This window comes from Cheilinus undulatus, linkage group 9, assembly GCF_018320785.1.
Source record: "Cheilinus undulatus linkage group 9, ASM1832078v1, whole genome shotgun sequence".
Lineage (NCBI taxonomy): Eukaryota > Metazoa > Chordata > Actinopteri > Labriformes > Labridae > Cheilinus > Cheilinus undulatus.
In genome coordinates this window covers 7,387,012-7,403,692 of record NC_054873.1, presented here as the reverse complement: position 1 = coordinate 7,403,692, position 16,681 = coordinate 7,387,012, and the positions used below count along the sequence as shown (strand labels likewise).

The 16,681-nt window shown below is 36.2% G+C and overlaps 1 protein-coding gene across 2 annotated transcripts; it reads right to left on the bottom strand.

Moving 5' to 3' along the window:
• Positions 1–3,796: 3,796 nt before the first annotated feature.
• On the bottom strand, positions 3,797–14,859 carry rnf141 (ring finger protein 141). Of its 2 annotated transcripts, none has more exons than XM_041795717.1 (6): positions 14,686–14,859; positions 11,729–11,926; positions 11,039–11,147; positions 10,121–10,302; positions 8,213–8,320; positions 3,797–8,090 (listed from the first exon to the last, which is right to left on the bottom strand). In XM_041795717.1, the coding sequence occupies exons 2-6, from the start codon at positions 11,857–11,859 to the stop codon at positions 7,940–7,942; spliced, it is 681 nt and encodes a 226-aa protein (XP_041651651.1). In that variant the 5' UTR covers positions 11,860–11,926; positions 14,686–14,859; the 3' UTR covers positions 3,797–7,939. The 2 variants fall into 2 exon arrangements, with proteins under 2 accessions (XP_041651651.1, XP_041651652.1); XM_041795718.1 differs by lacking the exon at positions 14,686–14,859 and adding an exon at positions 12,176–12,229.
• Positions 14,860–16,681: the final 1,822 nt, after the last annotated feature.

Below are 16,681 nucleotides of genomic sequence, written 5' to 3'. Positions count from 1 at the left end.
CAAGATGGCGGCCCCAAAGACGTACCATCAGATAGCGAACGCGTCATCTACATCTTGACATCTATGTTGTTGACGTGGATTTTGAGTTACAGTGGTGGTGGAAAATTAGATAAAAAGTATTTTTGATTAATTTTAACATTGTGGTCGCATGATTCAGATATTAGCCTATTGCAGTGATCTGCTGTTAAACTATCGTTAGCCTTTTGCTTGTAATTAGCCTGCCAATTCTCATAACCTGATGAAACAATACACATGGTTAATTCACTGTAAAACAATAGACTGTTTATAGTGTGAAACCATGTCAGCAAAACCCACCGGTAGTTTAACTTACTTGTCCCCTATTAAGGGTTCTGATAGTAACTATAGCCAGCTAACAGCGTGTTTCACACTAAAAACAGTCTATGGTTTCACAGTGAATTAACCGTATTATTTCGTCAGGTTATGAGAATTGGCAGGCTAATTACAAGCAAAAGGCTAATGATAGTTTGACAGCAGATCACTGCAATAGGCTAATATCTGAATCATACGATCACAATGTTAAAATTAATCAAAAACACTTACTTTTTAACTCATTTTCCAGCACCACTGTGACTCAAAATCCGGGTCAACAACATCAACAAGCGTGTCCGAACATGTGCATCACTTTTAAGTGTCCTCTGGAAACACTTCCGTTGTGTTGCGGTGTATTTGCAGCGCGTTTTTCTAATGTGTTGCGGTGTATTTGCAGCGCGTTTTTCTAATGTGTTGTGTTGGTCTTTGCAGCGTGTTTTCTAAATGCTGCGCATGTGTTGTCAAATTGATGAAGATGTTTTCTTAATTTGCTTGTGTTTTTGCTTTTTGCATGTGTTTTCTTAAGTTGCAGTGCTGTGAGCTCTCAGGGCCACCGTAGATCGTTGCATTTGTTTAATAAATTGGATAACCAATTGACTTTGATTGTATTATCTAGTGAACTGATCATCAACTAATGGCCCGGGGGCTACATAAGGCCCCCCACAGCTTCCTACCTGGCCCCAAGAAGCTTGAATAAATTCAGGAATAAAATATATTGCGGTATTACGGTTTTATATTTTTTCTTTCCTTTATTAAATTCTAACAGATATTTAAGTAACTCCAAAAATAAGTGCGATTGAAACATTTTTGACTCAATGTTTGATCAGTTTTACAAAAATCCAACTATTATCAACCATTATTAGCAAACAAGATTCATGGCAAATACACAGCTTTAGACAGGGTGGACTCTACTGTTCAAAGAGAGATCTATTATCAACCACATGTTTTTATATAATGTGTTGAATTATTGGGTTGAAATGTAGAGTACAGTGATTACTTTCATTTTTATCAATGATAACACTTAGTTGGCAGCCATGTTCTTCACAGGAATACCATCTAGTCCAGACGATCACACTCTGTGATTGGTAATAACATAAATCAAGTTAGTGGAATCATGTTTGTAATTATTCAAGCATTTATTACAGTATAAGATGTTGGCTCTGAGTCCTCGCAGATTTAATTTACATGCAGAATTTGAGGGGTGAGGTAACATCTTAAACCAGCTGTTGAACCTTCTCAGACTTGTTCTCTCTTGATCATTGTGGTCTTCAATCCACTTCATGTGGAGATCATTTACACATTAAATAAAATGTCAAACTCAATATGAGACAAAAGTTAAAATTCATTCAGTACGACTGGCTCTCTCTAAATCTAGCTCATTTGAAAAGACCTTGGTTGGTAAAACTCTTTTCACCACCAGAGGGAGACAAAAACCAGCACAGAAAGATTTCTGCCAGCATTGTTCAGAGACAGGGAACATTTTTGTGCCTAGATCACAGTCATGACAAAAATCCTCAGGCTAGTGTGGAATTAATCCTATATCTTCAGTTAAGATACCAACTATATGATCCTCTAAAGTTTATCCTAAGAGCCTGAGAATGTCTTTTCAGTAATCATTCTTTGTAGGAGAGGAAGTTTAGGCACTATACCTCTACCCTGTGTAACAGAGACTAGGCTGTCTTTGACAATGTCAGCATGTTTTAACATAGCTGTGTCAATATGTTTTACAGCAAAAATTACTCATTCTGGATATTATTATCTCTTTTCATATGAAGCCTATATGTGGAAATATTATAGTCCATTATAAAGCTCAGCTGTGATAGAAATTTAATTCAATTAATTTCATCTTCATATCTATTTTTTAACCTAAATAATAGCCACTCTTATCATTGAAACATACATATATATTTTATTTATTTATGCTGTAGTTCAATATATCCTCTGTTAAAAATATATTCCCCTTCACTTAACTAGAAAAAGTGATCAAAAGAGGTTACAGAGTTGGAAAAATAGAACCAAAGAAACAAGGATGTGGTAAAAGTGTCAAAAAATTGCTTAAAACAAACAAAAAATTGCCAAAAAAAAAGAAGAAAAGGTGAAAAAGGGGGCTCTAAAATGGCACAAAGCAGTTAAAAGTGGCAAAAATTGGCTGAAAGAAAAAGAAAAGTTGTTAAAGAATAACCAAAAATGAGTAAAAGCTGAAAAAAATATCCAAAAGAGAAACCTGCAATAAAATTAAGTGAAGAAAGGCAAAAATGGACAGAAATTTGTGAAAAGCAGTTACAAACAGGATAAAATTTGTTAAAGGGATCAGAATGGCCAAAAGCCGCACCAATGAGTTACAGAGGCATAAATGGGCAAAAAAAAAAAAGGGGGGGGGGGGGTCAGGGGCAAAAAAAAAAAAAAAAAGGGGGCAAGGGGGCAAGGGGACAAAGGGGCAAAAAATTCAAAAGTAGGATAAAAGTAATAAAAATGGTGACAAGTGGCAAAAATGGTTAGAGGATGCAAGAACTGGCAGAAAAAAAGTGGTTAAATGTGTAAAAAGGCAAAATTGGTTATGAAAAAACACAAATGAGGTAAAAGTGGCAAAGATTGGTAAAGAAATGCAATAAGGGGTCAAAAGAGGGCAGAAAATGGTAAAAAGCAGTGAAAAAGTAGGGGCAAATGAGCAAAAGGTGGCAAAAAAAAGTGTTGAAAGGGTAGTTAAAGTAGTGAAAAGGGGGTTAATATGAGCAAAAATAGGTTAAAAGTTGCAGAAATGGGAAACAAATACAAAAATAGTTAAAAATTTAAAAAATGGTAAATCTGGAAAAAATGTGGAAAAAAACAGAGGAACACTGATGAAAAGGGCTTGAATGTGGCATGCATTAGTTATTTGGACATCCGTAACCCATTCACTGGGTTTTTAAGGGAACCAACTGATTCTGTGGGCAGGCCTAAAAGTCAGTCATTTTTAAGGTTAGGATACCATTTCTCAAAATATGTTAATTCTATCTTTCCTAAATAATATATAGCAGTGAAAACTACAAACTCAGACGATTTTATTTGTCAGCTTATGCAACTAAACAAAAAAATAAGGGCTTTTTAAAATTAAACACATCATGTTGTCTGACAAAGTTACAGCAAATAAACCAAAATAATTTCTTCAAGGCCAAATAATAATATTAAACTTGTTTATTGAAAAACTATTTTAATTTCTGAATTTTTTAAAATTTTATCATGAAAATATTGTTATAGATTTTTTAAGTCAGCATAATGTGATTCAGTGCCTACTAATTAGAAATAAGAAATGTTAAAAAAAAATCATTAAAGCAAAGGTGGGGGTGATGTTTCCATCTGCTGTTAAAAGATTTTACACGGTGTTTGGTTCTACATAATATAATCTGTTGAGAATTTAAATTCTTATAGCTAAATTTCTCTGCACGTGGAAATGAGAAGTTGTTTCAGTCCAACATAACACAACATCTAAAGTGCAAAAAAGTTTATTATGGACAATACGGTATAGGATTTTAATACATTTACATTTGGCATATATGTCTATGAAGGATCAGACCGTTTATCATCAGGTATCGCTAACTTGTTGATCCAAAATGAACATTTTTCTGTTTGCTTTAATGTTAATATTTATAACATTGTTAAATTAACTTTGCATGGACCTCTCAAATTGCAGCAATGAGAAAAGAACATGTCTGTAATCAGATTCCTGTTAAATTCAGTTGTTTTTTCATTATCCAGACTTTTGTTAAATTAATTACAGTATCATATCATATTGTCCAAAGTCGAAAATAAATGCCAAGAAAGCAGATATGATGTTTCAAACTGTGACGTGCCAGCATTGACAACCAAAATATTTCTTTTGGTCAACTTAAGTTTCACATTTTTAAATGAAAAGAAATTAAATATAAAAGAAATGACAAGGCTGACATAGCTGAAGTCTTGAATATTTATAAAGCGAAAATGTTACATAAGAAGTGACCAAATATAAAATAGATCAACCCTCTGACTGTCACATCATACGCTACATAAGAATCTTTTACCAAAGCAACTTAAACGAATGCACTGCATTTCAGTAATAGAGACTTTTTTATCACCCAAATAAATATTTAATAATCTATGAAATCATCACAACAACAATGTCCTTTTAAAGGAACAAGGTGCTGCCTGTGATGAGTGTGATTGATGAAATACTTAAAATGAGTAAACTTCAAATAAAACTTTTTGTGGTTTTAACTTCAACAGTCCATCTGTAAATGAAAGATGCCCATCTTTCTTTATCTTCATTATAGGCATGACAAAGCAAAGCAAAAATGTTGTGGAAGTCAACTACAGTACTTCTACAGCAATGAGAACATTAAAGGTCTGGAAAATTAAAAATAGACATCAAAATAAAAAAATATGAAAACAGTGTAGTTGACAAATAGTGGTTATTTCCAACAGTGAAGGAGACGCCACAACAAGCCAAGTCAATAAAATCATATAAAACTATTTAGTCTTGTATATTTGAAAGATTATCAAACACTACGTAGGGTTCTGAAGGGGATCAGAACGCCATTTTATCTCATATTCACATGACACAGCTGATAAGGCGTGTCATTTAGGATAGCAACATGCAGGGTTAGATTGCACAAATGACAAAACAGCTTTACTTGTGGAAAGTAAATTTGGTTCAAACCAGAAACGTATTCTTTAGGGGTTGCATGGCTAAAGTGTGCAGGGCGTTAGCTTAGCTTAGCTTAGCAGGAAGACTGGAAACAGGGGAAACAGATAGCCTTGCCCCTTCTAAACACAATATTTCTATCAGCACTTCAAAAAACGCTGAGGCTAGTAAGTTAATTAGTAATTCATTTAGTTGACTGCAATTCTCACCAAAATTAAAATATTACAGCAACGAGATACATTCTGCAACCACAGGAAGACACACCAAAAACAGACACAAAAACACAGCCCCAGATTAAAATAACAAGAGACCTATCTAATTTAAAATCGATCAAAATTAAATGATGTCAGTTATGAGAGGATGGACATAAATTATGAATGTAAGTCCAAACTTTGAAGTTTTTTACATTTGTATCTACATTTTGATTCTTTTACAGTAAACAAATGAAATAAGTGAGGTTCATAGGTGCTGTCAGGATGATTTTGTCACCTACAACTACAAGTACTTCTTGTAGTCTCCATGATAAGCTAAGCCAACTGCCTGCTGACCTTAATTCAGCCAGTTTGCCTGAGCTTATTTCCCTTTCATATCACCGTGAAAGGAAACGTCACCATGGATCATTCCTACGATAAAGTGCCACCACAGTCTTCTACTCCCATGATGGTTAGATTAACCCAAAGATTCCTGAAAGACCTGGACTTTTGGCGGTATTGTGCGTTGAATTAACGGGTTATTACTTATCTGACCACATTAAAAATACTGAATTTTTCCTTCAGTCCACACACAGCCCATTAAGTCCCACATCTATGGTGCTCGGGTTAGAAAGAGAAGCCTGGAATTTATTTAGAACTTAAAAGTGAGACAACTGCACCAGCTATGCACAAGTTCATGAACTAATTTGAGTGAGAGTTGTAACTTATGCAGGAGTTTTCTCTCTCTCAACATTAGGTGTTACACCAGCTGAGATAGTTACATGTAGGCTTAAAGGTACAGTGCATAATATTTAGCCTAGTAGCACTGGGCAGAATAAACATGGCGAATATGGAAGAATATTTACAAGAATGCCTATCTAGATAATTTTTTAATCACCTGAATATATATAATTAAAATTATTTGGTCCCCTCTGTGATGCTGTAGAAACATGAAAGATGGCGGAGTACATGGAGGGGGCCCTCCCCATGTATGAATAAAAACCTTGTTCTAAGTTAATAAGGATAAAACAAATTTATAGGTGATTAAACACAAATTTAGAGAGGCCTACTTAGAAATATTATGTTCCATTTTTCCAAGTTTGCTTAAATAAATGCTACTAGGGTAATCATACCACACTGCACCTTGAAATTAAAACTTAAATCATACACAACCTCTTTGTTCAGGTCATCAACTGGTGGCCTGAGGGCCATATCAGGCCCCATACAGCTCCTCATCTCATTGATTTCGGACCTGGGGTCCCGAACCACCTGGAGGGGGGGTTGCCAAGATTAGATTGGCAAATAATAACTACAATCATGGGAAAATTTTACTTAAATAGTTTTTACATGTATCTTTTGGTATGATAAGATACAGCATGTAGATCTATTATCTATCTATTATCTATAAAATTGGTGTTGATTTTTGACAGCAAACTATCACTTTCTCATTCATGTAGGCCTTGGAGGCACTCAGCTATTCTTAGACACAAGTCGAGGGGCCTCTGGGGAAAAATAGGTTGGGAACCACTGCCCTAGAGTAGGGATGCACCAATCCACTTTTTTTCAGTTCCGATCTGATTCCGATAAATATGTGCTGATACTGACACTGATTCTGATATATATATTTTTTAACAATTATTATTATTGTTGTTGGTATAATGTGTGAGGTTACATGAGGCTGTAGTAAACCACCCAGCTCCTCTTATTAAAAAGCAAAAAAAAATACAAAAATGAATTAAATTGAAATGTATTCCAAACAAATGTATTTGAACTACTACTAAAAAATAAATATCAACATTGTATAAAAAACAACAACTGAGTTTAAGTTATAAATCCCTGTCTATACTGTCTTTAACGACCTCCCGCCACTAGAGACTGCTGTAGTTTCAGTTAATGGCTGCAGCCTTCTTCTCTGACCCTTTACCAGATATAAACAATGAGAACCTCGACGCTAACCTGTTGGCGTGTAGCAGGAAGACCACGGTGCAATAGTTTTCCAAAGTAGTAAATGGAAATAAAGTAGAATGTGGGCTGTCAAGGGTTAAGCTCACGTATGACTACTCACCCTAAGTGAAAAGAGGCCAAATATCAAAGCACAATAATAATCTGCAAAGAACGAAAAGTGGGTGCCCGTTATCAGGCTAACGTCATACCCACTCATCTTTGTGTTCTCTCATCTCTCAAGTTTTTACTATTCTAAATATAGATTTACATTTAATTGACTAGATAATTATACAGCTAAGAACATCCTAACTAATACTAGCTCAGTTACACACAGACTGTCTCGTGTTAGACTGCGGTGCGTTCATGGTCTTCCACAAACTGTAGGATAGATTTGGAACGGTCACTTGGATTGGCGCCATCAGTCAGATATCCGATCTATTAATTACGTCCATATCAGACCCGATACCGATATTGGATCAGATCGGTCCCATCCCTACCCTAGAGTATAAGTAAATTCAGAAAATGTGAGGAGGAAAAGTATTTTGTGGTTTTTTAGGGTGTCTTTTTGGACTTTACACCAGATTTTAAAACAGAACTTGTGCACAGTTGGTGCAACAGGCCACTGATTCAGTCACTAAGAGCTTAAGAAACTAGAAACCTGACTCGGTGACTCGGTTCCTCTTCCTGGTTGTCTTTTTGAGTAATAACAAAAACATTCTCCTCCTCAGTGAAAGTGATTTTGTGTGTTACAACATGTAAAGTTGACTTGGTAAAGCTCAGCTTCCCTTGTTATTCAGTTGGCTCTGTGTGCTGTTTGTTAAGGCCTGTGTGGGTGCCCGGCCTCGTCAGCCAAGTTGAGGATGTAGCCAGCTATGTCGTCCTCTGTGGGGAAATCAGGCATTACCCATGATTCATTGGCAGCGGTGACTTGCAGGCGACAGATCGGGCAGTTTCGGCTCTGCCCGCTCCTGCAGAGAGAAAAACGAGAATGTGAAATAATAACTCGAGCTGTCTGTTCTAACCATTTCACAGGAAAAACACATTAAAAAAGAAATATTTAAATGAATTCAAGTCTGATCAATCACCTTACCATTTATCAATGCACTTCTGACAGAAGCTGTGTGCACAGGGCAGAATAAGGTCAGCCTTTCCATCCATGCAGATACAACACTCCTCTTCATCCGTCAGCTGTTTCACTCTGCATGAGCCAACAAACAGAAAGGAGAAAAAAATAATAATTTCCTCCCCAGGAAGGTATCACTTACTTTCAAAAATCTTATTTTAAATTGAAATGTCTGATGTGTAATGAATTTTAAAGGCTTAGAATCAAAGTATCTGTCTGATTGAAATAACCTTCAGTGGTATAAAAATGCATGAAAATTTAAAAATGATCCCTTCAATCAGCCTCAGCTCCACCCATGATGGGAAATTATCCAGAGGGATAAACAGTCATGCTAGAGAAAAATACATTGCAAAATCCAGCCTGGGGATATTTGGGAGAAAAATTGCATAGTAGGTCATATAACTGACCCCCTCAGTCTGATGTTATTTATCATTATTTTACATGTTAATGAAAATCTTTGAGCTGCTTGACTCTGACTGTAATAATTAAAATGATCAGTCCTCCCTATCCTATTAAAAGTCATTTTGTTTGTGTCATTTTTAGGCCAATCAGTCAGTTATTATACTTACATCAGCACCACACAGATTCATCACTGTTACAGGCATTGTAGCTATAAATCTATTTTATCTACTGGTTTTGTCTCTCTCATTTTCTGTTTCTCTAAACCCGACACAATCTAAGCAGATGGCAACACGTGATCTGATCTTTTTGTAAGCTGTCTTGAGATACCATTTGTTCAACTGGCATAAATTCACATTATAGAAATAAACTGAAAACTGTGGTGGATCAAGATAAAAATGTGTGCTGTATTTAAACATACACAGACGTGTTACTTCCCCCAGAGTTTTTATAATGAATGCAAACAATTTCTTGGTTTAAATGAGCAGATAGAAAGCAAAATTATCAGTCATTTGGAGGTATGTTTCTGGCCCCTTGATGGCTGGTCCAACTTATGCCATTATTTTGTGGCCCTCTAGAACAGCAGTCCCCTGTGTTCTCTCTCAGAGCCCCTTCTCCTATCTAAGATAAGATGAAAATGTAATACATTGCTGTCAAAACTGACATAAATTTGAATTTATTCAACCACCAGTTGATGATCACTGGCCAAGAGCATGCACTCAAAGTCAAATATTCTTGTCAAACTTTTTTTTAAAACATCTATTTCAAAATTATTTAACCAGGAACTAGGGCTGGGCAATTAATCGCAAATTAGATTAATTTACAATAGGGACCGCTGCAATTTTCACATCGCAGAAGCTGCAATATTTCTTTAACCTGAAATTTGTGCCAAAATACCACATTTAAACTTTTTTTTTGCAGCAGAGACATTATGCATTACATATCATGCAATCATTTGAGTGCATTTTTGTCAGAGTAGCCTGCAAAAAAATCCCATTTTCTTCATTTTTGTGTGTTTTTCTTATTGAATATGAGGATTACATAAAAATGATCACTACCTTCAATACAAGAATCCATATCTGATTTGCAATACAAGTCAAAATCATCACAAGAACTTATTTTTTCAACATTGTTCAGCCCTTCTTTAATGTAATATTGTGTTGGTTTTGATATAGAATTATATAATGCTTGTGTTTGTTGGAAAAAACAAAAGATGAGGAACTTCAAAAATAATCACATATCAAATTGTAATCGCAATATTGGGGAAAAAAATCGCAATTCGATTATTTTTCCCCCAAACGTTCAGCCCTACCAGGAAACCCCTCACTGAAATTAAGAATCTCATTTATAAGAGTGCTCTGATCAGGATAGGCAGCAGCACATTTAGAAATGACTTAACATGATAACATCAATGTGACAAAGATGCTTTGTGATAAATACTGCTCCAGTCATGGGGACTACTTCATGTGCACGTACCTGCCCATCCACATGCTGGCCTGACAGGACTCTGTGGAGGGGAGCTGGGCAGACGGACCCTCAGTGGCGCCCTCTGTAGACAACACCTCAGCAGCCTGACTGGTGATATCCCGGTACAGCTGGATGAACTGGTAAAGGTTCATGATGCGTGATGCTTCCACAATACCGTTCTCCTTGTTGATCTAGCAGGATGGAAAGGCAACATGACTCATATGGTACACCAATAGAGATATTTTCATGTACTGTACATCACATGTGTGTCAGTTTTGTTTGTTCCCAAACAAATGACATTGTATACTGACTCAACTACAGCTGATGCAGGAAGAGCGCTGAATAAAACTGTTTCTAACTGCAACAACTCTTAGTAATAACTAAAAAGATGCAGACTCATAAGTTCCTCTTACAAAGACAACTACTTGTTTTTACACAAAAAGATAATGATTAAACCTACACCATGTTTCTAGCTGATACCTGCAGTCACATGTTAGGTTTATAACTGTATATCCCAGTACAGCCTCTCAGATAACACACATGAGACAGCTAGTGCAGTAAAATATAAATGAGAGGAAACAGCAATGCAACTGAAACTGGATAAAAAGAAAAAAACAACAGCTGAGCTCCAAATTAATTAAATACAACATTAAAATTGAGTATTATCTTCGTCAGAGACGGTTTGTATAATAAAATGAAGAGTTGAAGCATGACCTGCTTTATCTTCAAACATGTGGAGATAGCTTAAATAATACAGACATGTACCCTTGAATATCTCTGACCACACCTTCTTCTGCACATAGTCACAGAAACTGTGTAGTTTCCCCACATGTTTTTCCTCTTTTACCCTCTTGAAAAAGAAAAAAAGGGGTGAACAGATGTTGTTGTTGGCATGTGATGAGTGAGCTAAAGTTTCTTTTCTCTCACCTTGGTACAGAGGACCCTGACAGCCACTTTCCACAGGGCTGTGGCATCGGATCCTGGCTGCACCTCAAACAGCAGGTGCTTCTGCTGCCCAGCAGCGAGTTTGGCCGTACTGAGAGCAAATGGACAGAAGGGGAAGGGCATTTTAGCACAATTAAACAGTCTGCATTCAATTTTACTGTTCTTTGTTGTTGCAGTAAAACTGAATAGCACATGAACATGGCAACACATTTAAAATGCACATGAATGTGCACAAGTAAACACTAAAACATCAAGCTGAGAGGGTTTTCCAGAAGTGAAACTGCATTTTTCTTATAAGCTGTTGTGTGCACTTTGCAGTTAAGATGTGACACTTTGGAAATATGTATGCATGTAAAAATTATCAAATTATGAAGCAGTGGTGACATGACACAGCAATAAATGCTTCCAACCCTGGTTGAACCAGTCATCATGCAGTATAACCGCTGTATTCTTGGTTGACAAATTCACGTTTCCAACACTTTGTGATTGACTTGAGTGAACAGTTTCTGCATTTTACATTGCTGTTAAGCATATATTAAACTGTATTCCCACCAAATTAAAGATATTCTCCACAGATGTATGTTTGAAAATGTGGTTATTTGTGATTAATAATTTATGTCTTTTATCAATTTAAACAGCTGCAGAGTTTATCTTGAACAGACTGGGACTTACACGTCATTTAGTTCAGCCACCCTTGCCAGAAACTCCTCGTATGTCAAGTAGCCGCTGTCGCGCATCAGTCCAGCATGTTTCACCAGCTTCTCAGGTAGACGGGTCGCCTGACCTGAGAGCTGCTGGCCCATCCTGACAGCAGCAGTTCTTCTGAAACAGCAATGACAGGGGGCTTCACCTCATTCAGTTCTGCAGAGCCTGGGAGGAAAAAAAACAGAAGCCAGACAGACCTTTTATGTATTTGTTTAGCACGTCTCTCTTGAGCAAGCCATACATCCTCCTACATTCTTTCTCTGAGTTTTAAGTATTGTTTAGGTAAGCAATAATCTATAGCATTACAAATATTCCCTGACTGGACTTAGATCAAAGGAAGATGAACTGCCTGAATATAAAAAGGTCAAAAGGCTAATCACACACAAGAATGGCCCAAATTTCATAAATCAGGACCTGACTTGCAGTCTAGTTTCCAGTTCATCCCAGAGGTGGTGGATGGCGTCTCTGTGCAGTAACTTAACAGATCTGGCTTTGTACAGAGGGTCATATCATATTGAAACAGGAAGTGAAAATCATCTAGGCGCATATTGTGCTTAACTGACCAAGGGTTGGGCAAACACTATCAGAATTCAGCCTGCATACTAAAACTGTTAAGGAAGCTGTAAACATGGGTGTCCACATATTTTATCACATTAAGCTAGAGAGCGTGCTGACTTTGTGGTTTCACTTCATCTGATCCCACGGAAGCACGTTCAGGTCTCAAGGTACAACTAACAAACGACCTTTAATTCTCTGTTACAACACAGGAAACTCCAAGTCAAAACCTAAGGATAAAGAATTAAATGTTGGTTTATTTGACATTTTTCTTGCACTAAAGTTATTATAAATATCGTAAGTTAGCTGAAATGACAAAAAACAAGGTCTTACAAAATAGGAAGACTAAAAAATCTGACAGTTTTTGTCTTTGACAAAATCATACTGACATGCACAACCAGAGTGGAGTGGGCTGACTGAAGATTTCCCACAATCCTAGCTTTAGATCTTGAGTTGTATCTGAACATAAATTTTAAATAAAATAAAATGAGGATTTTAGAGTAGCCTATTTGAACAGGTTCTAAACAAATTCTAGGATGTTTACTTTTTCTGGCCCTCTTAGGTCTTAGCCCTAACAAGTGTTACAGAAAAGAAAACTAAAACTAGCACTGAAACTAATAAAAACCCAAACAAAATGAAGCAACTTAATAAATAGACACTAAACTAGAAAACCATCAGTAAAATCTAGGGATGCTCACATTGCACAATATTGGATTTTTGTCGATATCTACAAATTAATTTTAGCTGATACTGATATCAATACGGATATTTAAATAGCTATAGTTCCCACCTAAAACTTCAGTCCTTAGAAAACATATTTTTCAGTTTTGAGAAAGAACAATAAACAAATTTCCATCCTTAGAACACTCATTGAAATGTATGATGTAAGGAATGATAATAAATAAAGAAAAATACTTCAGCTAACGTAGGTCTGTCGGTCCAGCCTGAAACTCTGTTAAGTTATTTGTTCATCGACCAATATTTACAGCTGATATTGGCAAATCTTTATAGCCAAAATATTGGTTGTGTATATCAGCAGAAATCTTCACATCTGCTGGAATAGATAATTTACCGTTGAAGCCTATATCTGCTGATTCCAATATCATGCATCCCTAGTAAAAAAAAAACAAAAACATATAAAAGTTCATCTTAAATGTAAATACAACATTAAAACTAAATACAAATAAAAACTAATACAAATCCAAAAGTATTATATCCTTCTTAGAATACAAGTTGAGTACATGGTATTTGTTTTTTGCTGATATACTAATGTTAAAAAAAATAAATTAAGCAGATACTGAGGTTGATACCAATATTCATATTTAGTTTGTGCCTAAAACTTCAGACCATAACACACTATTTCAAGGACAAGGGTGAACAACTTAACAAGTTTTAGTCCTTAAAACACTTTAAAGTGCATGGAATTATGATAAAAACAGAAAAAACTTTAACTAATACAGGCTGATTTTATAACCAAAATAATGGTTTTAATTATTGGCTGAAATGTTCAGATCTGCCAATATTGTTATTTAACTTTTAAGCCATTATCTGCAGACACTGATGTCATTCCACTAACATTGTGCATCCCTAATGTAAAAGGACCATGATGTATTGGAAAACCTACAGTTATGTTCTCTGTTTTCTGTGATGTATGTTGATAAGAAATGGCATATGAAATTAACAATGTTCTATCATCACAACTGCAGTAAACAAGCACAACTCTAATTGTGTATATATCAGCAATACCACAGTTTCTTTACCTTTTTCCTGCGTCGTTAAACACAGTATATTTGTTTGCAACTTGTCAAAAGCAATCATACCCATAACTGAGCTCCACAGGTAAAATGCACACATGCTGAGAGAGAAATATTGGCTTCTTTAAAATTATTTTTCTTTTTGCAATGTGTTGATAATGAATGCTCATGCTGTGATAAAGATTTGCTTTTATTAAGTAGTCCTCTTACAACCTTTAAGCCCCTTGTAAACCTGTACTACATATCTACAGAAATGATGAGTCAAAAAACGCAGTGATGTCTGAGAATTGATCATAAATGTGAAACAATATTAACCAAATGCTAAACACACTCACAGGGAGTGATTTTCATCCGTTTGAGATGAACAAGCATTATGTAAGAGCATCCAACTGCCTGTCAGCTTACACTGCAAACGTTATGTATCTTAGCTGTCTTTGTGGTAGATAACAGGTTAAATCATGCTTTAAAAACAGCACAGCTTTTAGTTTGAAATGCCCGCATTTGGGCTGTAATCCAGCAGTGAACTCCAATTGAGTCACAAACTGCTAATCCTAGCTAAAGCGTAACCTGGCTATGTTTGCTAACGAGGAGGAGCGACTTTACACGTTTACTCACCGTGAAACCAGCCAGCAGCGAAAAGGAAAAAGCACAGCCAAAGGCTGAATAGACAAAGAAATCCTCAATCCAGCGATAGAAATAATGAAGCACTTTCTTAAGCGGTTATTTCACTCCAGAGGCAGAAGTTCAAACTTCACTAGTAGCTTAGTTTCTGTTTATGTTGGCACAACACTGGCGCTGTATGATGACGTTACAGTATGACGTCATTCTCTTGCTCGTTAGGATGACGTTAAAGTGGCTAAAGATTTGCTAACGTTTGTATTTAAAGTAAGGCTAGGCGACATTATGGACAAAAACGTCCTTTTTTTTTCTTTTTTTTTTTTTTTTATTAAATTACCAAGCACGATATTCATAGGCGGATTTTTCCTCTAAATTGATTACAAATTATGTTTAGAACACCAAATGTATAAACTTTCATTTCATTCTCATAAAAACATGGCGACAATGAGGCTTTTGTTTTCGTTTTTCAGCGTGAAACGTTGCTTTTGAAACGTCCCACACACTAAAACACAGACCTATTTAGTTTAGGGGTATCCAAACTACGGGAAAATGCTAACCATGGGCCATTTTTCGGTTGTCCTGTTGCCAGTTCTATAAATCAAATGAAATATGGCCCACATTAGAACATGATGCTTGTATTTGAAATGCTACTTCTATAAACATTTTGACAGGAATAATTTATTAAAGTGTTTTTTTTTTCTAAATTGAGATAACACTAAATCTTAAACACATAATAGGTTCTTTTTAATCACATGACTCTGATGATGCATGAATGTCTGCTGGGGGTCAGGAAGTAGGGGACATAAGAAAGTTAGTACTTTACAGCTCTAAATTGACCTGTAAGCTGCAATTATCATCAGGACATTTTGACATATATGGATAATGATCCCTACACTTTCAAAAATAGTGTTTTTTTTCCCCACAGTTTGACAGATTTACGTGTTAAGGTGATCAATATTACAAATTACTCAGCCCTGCAGAACTCCTAGTGTTGTCTAACCAGATAAAGGGAGACAAAAGTCTTGCCGAGTCTTGCACTAAGCTAAGAGGCTAGCTGAGCCCCTTAACAAAATCCTCATTTTGTCATAAACATGCTTTTAACTTAAAGGGAGTTGTACTCTTGGCCAAATAAACCCTGTGGGGTGAACAACTGGGTGATGATGTGCCGTTAGCGAATGAGCCCATTCTTCAAAAGGACTCTGTGAGCCACAGTAGGTAGCTCCCATTTGAGTGCCAGTTTCCTTTCCTCCATCGGTTGTCCTTATTTGATCTATATTTTAAAAGCCAAATTAGTACCAATGAGGGAGCCAAACAACCAGCTCTACTGAGCAGAGCCAAATGATCTGGATTTTTTGAAAGAGACAGATCTCCTGTCACAGCTAAGCTGAAGAACCATGAGCCAGATCAGAGTTTTATGTGCCAAACCTTGATGAACTGTACTAAACCAAACCAGACCACTTTGTGGAGGGACCGTACATGAGTGGGACGCTGCTTGTCCAGACTTCAGATGAAAGCTTTGTTTAGTTCTTGGCTGCTGCTGTTTATCTGTGAGTTTTAAAAACCTTTTTATTTGTGCCTGAATATCGATTTTTTTGAAGTTGGGTTGTATGAGAAACTTGGTGATAGTGGTGCCATTAGCCTCCAGCGCCATGCACAGGTATAATTTCTGTGCCTAATTTAGCGAGTATAAAGTTAAAATGGGCCAAAAACAAACAATACTGGCTGTGGCATTTTGTAAAGTTTCATTTTTCACTCAGCCACAGCAATGCGAGCTTCAACTTAAACTAGCCATTTAGACAAACATAATCACTAAGCATATCTTGACCTTTACGATTGTTTTCACTAACTTTAATATCATTAAAGTGTGGTATATAAAAGTGTCACCACTATCCTTTTATATTTCTATAGTACTGTATAGAAGTTTTAGGCATGTAGCGCGCCAAAGGTTCTTCACAGATCCTGATGTCCCACAACCCCGGGCTGAAGAGAGGAG

Coding starts and splice junctions, on each gene's coding strand:
- rnf141 (XM_041795717.1), bottom strand. CDS start 11,859: ATGGGCCAGCAGCTCTCAGGTCAGGCGACCCGTCTACCTGAGAAGCTG. Junction 11,148..11,728: donor GTGGCTGAACTAAATGACGT/GTAAGTCCCAGT, acceptor ATTTGCTCTCAG/TACGGCCAAACTCGCTGCTG. Junction 10,303..11,038: donor TCAGGGTCCTCTGTACCAAG/GTGAGAGAAAAG, acceptor CCATCCTGCTAG/ATCAACAAGGAGAACGGTAT.